General features: G+C 44.8%; 1 protein-coding gene across 1 annotated transcript in view; it reads left to right on the plus strand.

Annotated features, from left to right (window-relative positions):
* slc35b4 (solute carrier family 35 member B4) overlaps nt 1-9,501 on the plus strand; it is a 32,450-nt gene that overhangs the window by 3,290 nt on the left and 19,659 nt on the right. Inside the window, exons 2-3 of the mRNA XM_078234637.1 lie at nt 8,360-8,473; nt 9,003-9,105. Coding sequence (XP_078090763.1) covers nt 8,360-8,473; nt 9,003-9,105 — 217 coding nt within the window. The remainder of the gene's footprint in view (nt 1-8,359; nt 8,474-9,002; nt 9,106-9,501) is intronic.

Raw genomic sequence — 9,501 nt, forward strand, 5'->3', positions numbered from 1 at the left:
TGCAGTTGCAGGTAGGGGTGAGAGCAGAGCTAAATGAAACTGGATTGGACCCGGTGAAAGCCCTGTCAACGATGAGCCCTTGGCCGAGGAAAAGGGAAGGCATGTTGGAAGCATTAGAAGGTTACATTGTCTGAACAAATGCCATGAAGCTGGACAAACTGGAAGAATGGAATAGAGTTCATAAAGAAAGCAAGGCATGAGGAAGTGTAGTCAAGGTAACTATAGGAATTGGTGAGCTAAAGTGATTATTGCTTGATAGCTTATCCTCAGAAATGGAGTCAAGAGTACTGGAGGAAGGGGAAAAAAATCTCTGAGATGCTATCTGAAGGCAAGAGAAGATTGGAAGCATGTTTCCTTGACCTTGAGTGTCTCCTTTTCACCATGGATGTCCAGTCCCTCTGCTCCTCCATCCCCCACCAATGAACCTTGAGAGCTCTCTGCTTTTGCCTTGAAAGCAGACCAATCAGTTCCCATCCACCACCAGTCTCCTCCTCCTGGCTGAATTTTCCTTTAATCCCATTCACTTCCTGCAAATAATATGTGGAGCATTTTCTGTTCCAGTCCTACTCAAGCCCACTCACTCACCTTTTTTCAGGTACATTTAACATATTCGTGCCAATTCCTGCTGTCGCCCTGAACTAGAAAATTGCAAAGACTTTGCTTCCAATTTTCACTTTTCTCTCTCGCCTGCACATGGTCCACCTCTCTCATTCTTCTCTTTCCTTTCTTCTCCGTCTTTAGACATTACCAGGCTTACTGAATATTTCTGGAATTTTCTGACTTAATTATGTTCCCAAAGCTGAACACTCTGGTAATTGTTTGATGCAAAAGGATTAATTAATGATATCAAAGTAAGGGATCCTCTAAGAAGTGGGCTGTGCACCTTTACTTGTTCTATGGTTCCTGTTCATATCTTAAAAAAAGTTGTGTAACGTATTACATGGTTATTTGAGTATTGTGATTCATTGGTTAATTAAATACAACCGCTAGTGCCACTTGTGTACGTTGAACGTTCAGTGAAGGCTCAGCAGAAAGTGCAAGGGGCTTTAGTTTAAATGCAGTCATTTTCAAAAATGAAAAAGTTGCCTTTCTGCTTTTCATATAAAGGACCTTTCATATCCTCCAGAAGTCTAAAATATATTTGATAGTGTAGTTGTGAGTATATGAAAGATTTTGAATCAAGACAGTTTATTTATTAGTCACAAGTAAGGCTTACATTACACTGCAATGAAGTTACTGTGAAATTCACCTAGTCACCACACTCTGGCGCCTGTTCGGGTCAATGCACCTAAACAGCACGTCTTTCAGACTTTGGGAGAAAACCGGAGCATCCGGAGGAAACCCACACGCACACGGGGAGAATGTGCAAACTCCACACAGCCAGTGACACAAGCCGGGAATCGAACCCGGGTCCCTGGCGCTGTAAAAAAAAAAGGGTGTGCCATGGCGACGTATTTCTTCCGCCAGTGGCACGGCCTCAATTATGACGTGCAGCTCCTGCATATCGAACTGGGGCGTGTTCCGACCGTCCTGCAGGAGTTGCCCGTCTTTTACCAGGACCTCCTCACTGTCTGGAACAAGGTCGCCTCGCGACGCAGCTCTCCCCTGTCTCGTGCGAGAGCCGCTGCTCAGGAATCCGCTCCTCCAGCCGTATAACTTCAGGTGGCTGGCGGGGAGGAGGGCTGTGGACGCCGGGGTGACCAGAATCGGGGACGTGCTCGATGGCGGAGGGGCGGGCTGGATGAGTCCCCGCGTGCTGGCTGAGCGTGCGGGGACGTCCGTCTGGCGCGCGGCCAAAGCCATCCTAGACCTTAGGACGGTCGTGCTCGGCCCCGAAACTGCACGCAAACTTGAGACGGCGCAGGCGTGCGGTGGGATCCCGCCCGAGCGTTCCCCTGTTCGGGCGGAATTCCACATTGGCCCAAAGCCTCAGCCCCCTCCCCTGGGTGAGGTGCCCCACAGCCTGAGCCGCCTCGCGGAAATGCCCTCCGTACCTTTTTCTACCGCGCGGAGGCGTTTCCTGTGCGGGCTGCTGCTGCACACCTTCCATCACTGCCTCCTCGCCTGTCGCCCGGATACACCTTGGCGGGCCTTGTTGCCGCCGGGCGGCGGAGGTCCCCGCTGGAGGTCCCTCTACGGAGGGATCTCCCCCAATTACGTCGGGGACCTGGGGTGGAGGGTGATGCATGCAGCAGTTCCGCACAACCGTAGGGTTCACTGGTTCACGGGCTCCGAAGACTGCCCTTTCTGCGGCCTTGTGGAGTCCGTGGACCATGTCTTTGTTGTGTGTCTTAGGCTGCACTCCCTTTATGTTTTCCTGAAGAACCTTTTGTTGATGTTTTGTCTGCACTTCAGTCCCACGCTCCTGATCTACGGACACCCGGTGCGGAGAGGGGAGGGTCAGGATGGCGACCTCCTCGTGAACCTGCTCCTGGGCCTGGCGAAACGCGCCATTTACCGGTCCAGGCTGCGGGCGATCGAGGGGGCCGTCCATCCTGACTGTCTTCCCCTCTACCGCGGCTACGTTCACGGCCAGGTGTCCCTGGAGAGGGAGCATGCGGTGTCCACGGGCGAGGTTGACGCTTTCCGCGCCCGCTGGGCACCGCAGGGGTTGGGGTGCATCATTGACCCCAATAATCACATTTTAATTTGATGTTTTTAAGTTTCCTTTGTACTTTGATTTCTGTTCGGGCTGTTCCCCCTCCTTTTTGGGGAGCTGCCCCTTTTACTTTGTCCTGATTTAATCTGAGTTTGTTTACTTGGTTTGGTTTGACCTAAAAAGAGGGCAGCAAGACATTAGATCCATTGGTACCAAGTGGACAATATTATCTGTGTAGAACCTGTTATGAGGAGGGGTGCAATGAAGCCTCTCTTTTACCCACGTGTCATTTGGATGTAGCCGAGGTTTTGAATTTTAAAAATACTGTAAAACTTGATGTGGACTAATGGGTGTATTGACTGTGTGTAGTTTGCAAGAATTAAGCCAGGCAGGTATTATTGTGTTTAGCATGTAAAGAGTTAGTTTTATTGTTCTAAACCAGGTAAAAATATTAAAAATGTTAAATATGTACAAAAACATTCTAGTTCCCATTAATGGGTGCACATACACATTCAAGCACCATGCATCCTGAAATAAATACAACTTCAGAGTATCAAATGTTAAACTTGGCCAAGTTAAAATGTCAATTTCAAAAAAAAGTTAAGAAAGGTCCACTGTATCTGGAGGCATTAGTTCTTCAGCTGCGGTGTAAAGTGGTGGCTGGTAAGGTATAGAGTTCCTGTTTGCTGTAGGAATGTAGACACACTTTTAACTAAGCAAAATCTTAGATGAATGTTGAGAAGAGGGGGCGGGGGGGAAGACAGACTCCTGCTGCAGCTAGTATCAATCTCTGTCTCTTAGTTCAAAAATTCAATAGTTATACACAAGAGCTGGCTCACATGACCTCTGTCAGTCAAAAGCAGTTCATATAAATAGACACAGCCCCCTCATCCTCACTTTCCACCCCACCAGCCTCCGCATTCAAAGGATCATCCTCCTCCATTTCCACCAATTTCTGTATGATGCTACCAGGGACACATCTTCCACTAACCCCCACCCCCCCACAGTCAGCATTGTGCAGGGATCCCTATCTCCATTACACCCTGGTCCACTCCTTCATCACCCCATCTCCTCATTCCCTTCCCACAGCACCATTGTCTCTGTTGGGGTTTCTGTAGATTTTGCATCTCTATGGAATGGAGCATGACTTTGCAGGTGAAAATTCGCAGCTGCAAGTCAGTGTCCCTTGCAATTGCAGAATGTGGAGCATCTGCACCTCCTTCAATTCAGTCCACTGTATTGGCTGCTCCCAATGCGGTCTCCTCTACATTGAGGAGACCAAAAGCAGACTGGTTGACTGCTTTGCAGAACACATTCACTCAGCCTGCAAGTATGACCTCAACCTTCCCGTCGCTTGCCGTTTTAACTCAACATCTTACACTCGTGCCCACATGTCCATCCTTGGCCTGTTGCAATGCTCAGTGAAGTCCAATGTACACTGGAGGAGCAGCGCTTTCATCTGCTGTTTAGGCACGTTACTGCCCTCAGGACTCAACATTGAGTTCAGCAACTTTCGACTGTGATCTTTCTTCTCCATTGTGATCTTTTCATAAATATCCCAAACATTTTTTGTCCCCATGCAAAGGTTCCCTCCCCCACTGGGCCACCTGTCACTTGTTCTGAAGTTTTGCTTTCACTGAGCGCTGAGCTTTGTTCTCGCACATTCTCCACATTCTGATATCTTGCCTTTATGCAACTACTAGCACTTTCTCCTGCTGTTAATACTTCCTCTGTCTCATGATCTATGTATCTTTGTTGCAAGGTCTCCCAGCTCCCAACTCTTCCAGTTGCTCCTCTCTCTTTTATACAGTATACAATCCAACACATTTCTCCCTCTCTTTAGCTTTGATGAAGCATCATACAGACTCAATGTTGACTCTGTTTTATTTCTCCACAGATGTTGCTAGACCTGAGTTTTTTCCAGCATTTACTGTTTTTCGTTTCAGATTTCAGGAACTGCGGTATTTTGCTTTTATCAAAGGAAACAATTGTGAATTTCCAAATGAAACTGACCCCCCATGTCTGGGCTGATGTTCAGCATGTTCTCCCCTTGTTTGCATGGGTTTCCTCCGGGTGCTCCGGTTTCTTCCCACAGTCCAAAGATGTGCGGGTTAGGCAAATTGACCATGATAAATTGCTGAGTGTCCCAAAATATATAGGTTAGGTGGATTAGCCATGGGACATGCACTGGGTGGGGCAGAGTTAATGTTTTGAGTCCTTGTGACTCTTCAGGAAAAAGGACTTGAAACTGTGTTTCTGTCCCCACAGATGCTGCAAGGCCTTTATTTCAAATTTCAGCATCCGCAGTATTTTGCTTATATTTGACCAATGCAGAACATGGTCAATGTTCCCGTTTTTTAGTTGCCAGGAGCTAATAATAATTCAATTGTCATTTACGCACCTTTTTATTTCTTTACTTGTCCTAATACCACTCCCTTTTGCCTTGCACCTTCATGCCTTTGTCATTTAATTACTCTTGCCTTCTTATGATAAAAGCAAAATACTGCGGATGCTGAAACAAAAACAGAAAATGCTGGAAACTCTCAGCAGGTCTGCCAGCATCTGTGAAGAGAGAATAGAGCCAATGTTTTGAATCTGGATGACCCTTTGTCAGAGCTATGAGCAAAGAAAATCAGCAGGAATTTATACTATGAGAGGGTGGGGGCGGGGGGCTGTAATTGGACAAAGGGAATGTAAATGAGGATGTAAATGTAATATTCTTTGCCTCCGTCCCTCCCTTTACCCTGCCCCTGTACTTGCTTAAAACCTGTTCAATTTCTAGGTTTTGGCAGCTCTGACAAAATGTCAAGGATCTGAAGGGTTAACTTAGTTTCTCTCTCCACAGATGCTGCTTGACATGCTGAATATTTCCAGCATTTACCATTCATATAAAAGGGAATATAACCAGACAGATAGAGAAATAGCGCACCAACAGCCATCACAGAGTAGTGTAATAGGGATGGGTTTTTTTCCCCCCACCGGCCAGATGTGAGTATAGGTGTGAAGACCTGGTCTGTGATTTGGTCGTAGGCAGAAGAGGGAACAGTGTCAAAGACTGTTAATACAATCAAACTGAGAAGCTTGGCAAATTGTGAGGGAGGTTGCAATCACTTCCGGTCGGGTGCAAACTGGTTAGCAAAATAAAAGGTGCAGTTAAATGTGAGGTAGTACATACATTTTAGGATAAATAAATGGGCCCTGCGTGGTCAAGGTGTTGCAGAGGAGAGTGATCTACAAATACAAATCAAATATCTAGAAAAGCAGACGTGTTGGAAGACAAGGTCATTAAAAGGCAAATGGGCTGTAGGGTTTTGCAGGACGTTAGGCAAATGATTATCCCTAAAACAATAGCAAGAGAAATTAGAATAAATTATTTCTCAAACAGTTGTTCGAATGTGGATTACTTCAGCACCAGTAGCTTTGAAGCAGGGAATTGAGAAGCAAAAATATAAGAGTTATAAGGGAACAACATGGAAATGGAATCTGAGTAGATATCTCCAGTTGGAATGCTGAAACCAGCACAGGCATGATGGGTGAATGGTCTCCTCCTGTGCTGTAATTTCTATGATTCAGTGTTGGAAGGTAAGAATGACCAGTTCTGGAATTAACTGAGTTATTTGGTTCTTGTCTGCAAGTAGTTTCTCGCACCCCACGGAGACCTCAAGTGATTAATTTCATCTGCCATGTAAGTCAACCTCCTGAAGTCTCAACATCTTTCCAAAAACGGGCGTTGACTTGTACACTTGAGTATAAAATGTGAACTGACCATGTTGGCATAAGCGATTGCCACTTTGAAATAACCTAGCTAATTCAAATTAAATCAATGTGACACAATGTTTTATTGAATTGGATAAATTCTAAAAGGATATCCTTAACCACAATCAAAATGTTGTAAAACAAAAGACCAAATTCATTGTCTTGGGCATGTGATACAGAGTTAATCAAGTACATTCTGAGTCTATTTAACTATGGCATCATTGTAAGGATCCCACTCCGGGTCAGATTTGGTGCTTTCAGTTTCTTAATCGTCCGTCCACAACAGATCCTCTTCCTCTCCATCTATTGAATTGGATATTCTGTATTTTGTGAACGATCTGATGACAGTTTGTGCATTAATAGCATCCCATAATTTGATTTAAAAAAGCCACACAAAATGTCAAATGGGGCAGCATGCATATTTCCAAGCCTTGAGAAGGTTTGTTTTCTCTGTCAATTGTCCACCTATTGCATTCAGTGCGAACATGATCCTTGAATGGCTTGTTGAGGCACATATCCAAAAATTGAACAACAGACATTCGGCCCTCTGGTATGACTGAAGTTTTTGGGTGTACTTTTGCACAGGCACTTCTTAATCTCATCGGCTATCTGGCATTTGATCACATTCCACACTAATAAGCTGCATTCTTTGCAGTGGCCACCAGGATATCTATTTAATCCATTACTTCACTTCATCCTCATCCATCCAACCGTTACCATGGGCGTACAAAAAAAAAACTCTTGCCAGGAACTTGATTTTCGGCATGATTTTACATTTGAAAATTACACTAGACTTCAACTTCATTCAGTCGGCCCTGTAGGCCAGTGCCACAGTGAATCTTGTCTTCTGCTGTCCTGTGGTTTTCAATAGAAATGTTTCTTTTTTTAACCTTTCCGAGCCGAGTTGGGTGCCAAGCGCACACAAATTCACGGGCATTTCATCCATGTTGCCACTCTGATATAAGCGTTTTTGCCATTCTCTGTTGAATCGTTGGAAACTGGTAACTCTGTCATTGAGGGCTCATCCCAGAACGCACTTGGTCTTCTATTGAAACACTTGAGATGTTCATCCCATAAAGAGGAAACACCAACTACCTTTGCCCTGAAATTTTTTGAAAGGCTCCGGTTCTGATTTGGCCCAGTGTAGTGCGGATATATACATTGCATTTCTGGTGACAACATGTGATTTTTGAGGAGACATTCTGATACGTGTTTCACAAGATCAGGCCTATGCTTTCTGTTCTTGTGGCACATTTGGTCTTGGACATCATCTTTAGGGTACACTCCTTCCATTCTTGCACCAGTTTTTCACTAACACTGAATTCCCTTGCTGCAGAACAGTTATTTAATGTGTTGGCAAATGCTACGGCTGTTAGTTTGCCACTTCATTGTTTTTGCCAGAAGACCCATTTCAGTTCATTGTGTGCGCGCGCGCGTGTGTGCGCATTCCCACTCATCATCGTGGCGTAGTTGATCCCACACCCCAACTTATTAGGTTAGGTATGCATTTCCGAGGTGAAAACTTCACACCACCCCCTAATGCAAGTAGAGCATTTCTCAGTTTGTATGCGACCTGTAGACCTAACCATGGATTGTGGTGACGATAGTGAGGTTGTCTTATACACCAGACCCAGTTCAGGCATTTTTGTGTAGTCATTCATAGAAACATAGAAGATAGGAGCAGGAGGAGGCCATTCGGCCCTTCAAGCTTGCTCCACCTTTCATCCCGATCATGGCTGATCATCCAACTCAATAGCCTAATCATACTTTCTCTCCATAACCTTTGATCCCGTTCGCCCCAAGTGCTATATCTAGCCGCCTCTTGAATACATTCTGACTATGATACACAACGTTCAGCTAGGCTTTAATTCTTCTTTTATCATTTGTTCCTGTTAGTTTGATTTGTGTGACTTTTCTTGTAGGAAAAGCCTTTTAAAATAAAGTTAAACTGGTGGAGATATCAACTGTATTACACAATTTTTTAAAACAAATTTCTTCTTTCAGAGATTTTCCAGGATGTGGCAACATTGTTACGTTTGGACAGTTCCTGTTCATTGCACTGGAAGGTTTAATCTTTCAAGCTCATTTTTTAACAAAGCCTCGGGCAATTCCTTTAAGGTAATGGAAAAATTTTATTGTTAAAAGGTGTGCAGCGCTCATCTGTGTTAAACAGCAGCAGCTACGCTTCAAAATGGTCCTTGTTTTCAAATCCCTTCAGAAAATTTTAACGCCTCGCTAATTCTGGCCCCTTGCGTAGCCCCAATTTTAATTGTTCTCGTCACTGACCACCGTGCCTTCAGTCGTGTAGGCTCTGAGCTCTGGAATTCCTTCCCTAAACTGCTCTACCTTTCGGCAGACCATGGGGATCTGTGTGTGAAAACCATCAACGCTGTGTTATTTGGGTTAAAACCTGCCACGGTGGCGCGGACAGATGCTGGGATGGGGGGTTCCCTCCTAAGAGCAGCTCAGAGAAGCCGGGCAGATCTCTTGCCTGATTTATTTTGTTTCTACTCCTCAGGAACATTTCTTTCTTTTTGACTTTGCTCAGATGTTCACTGATGTAGCACCCCACCCACCCTCCAGTGATCTTTTGCAAGACGATCATCTCTCTACAGGTTAAACTCAAGTTCTTCCTTCTTTCCTATAGGAGCTACTTCATCATGGTGTCCATGTTTTTCGTTGTGAATGTGGTTAATAATTATGCCCTCAACTTCAACATCCCAATGCCGTTGCACATGATCTTCAGATCAGTAAGTGACGCACATGCACTAAGTTTCTCTTCTATCGATGTAAAAGCAAATAACTGAGCTAAAGCTTGTGACACTGTAAAAGGCATGTGTTCCAAGACTGTGTGTGTATCATTTGTCATAAAGTACAGGTAGCAAATGAATAAGACCATTTGGCCCATGAAGCCCATTTCTTATGCTGGTCCTTGTATCTTGACATTCGGATGGAGTTCACCTGAATATCAAGTGACACCATATGTAGAATGTTTTTACACTTTCAGTGTGCTGCCCCATTGAGTTTAATGTTTAGGAGCTCCATCATACAATACAGGAATATTGTACAACCCTGGGTACAGAAACAGAAAATGCTAGAAAATCTCAGCATGTCTGACAGCATCTGTGGAGAGAGAGAGAATAGAG

The sequence above is a fragment of the Mustelus asterias genome, chromosome 19 (assembly GCF_964213995.1).
Source record: "Mustelus asterias chromosome 19, sMusAst1.hap1.1, whole genome shotgun sequence".
Lineage (NCBI taxonomy): Eukaryota > Metazoa > Chordata > Chondrichthyes > Carcharhiniformes > Triakidae > Mustelus > Mustelus asterias.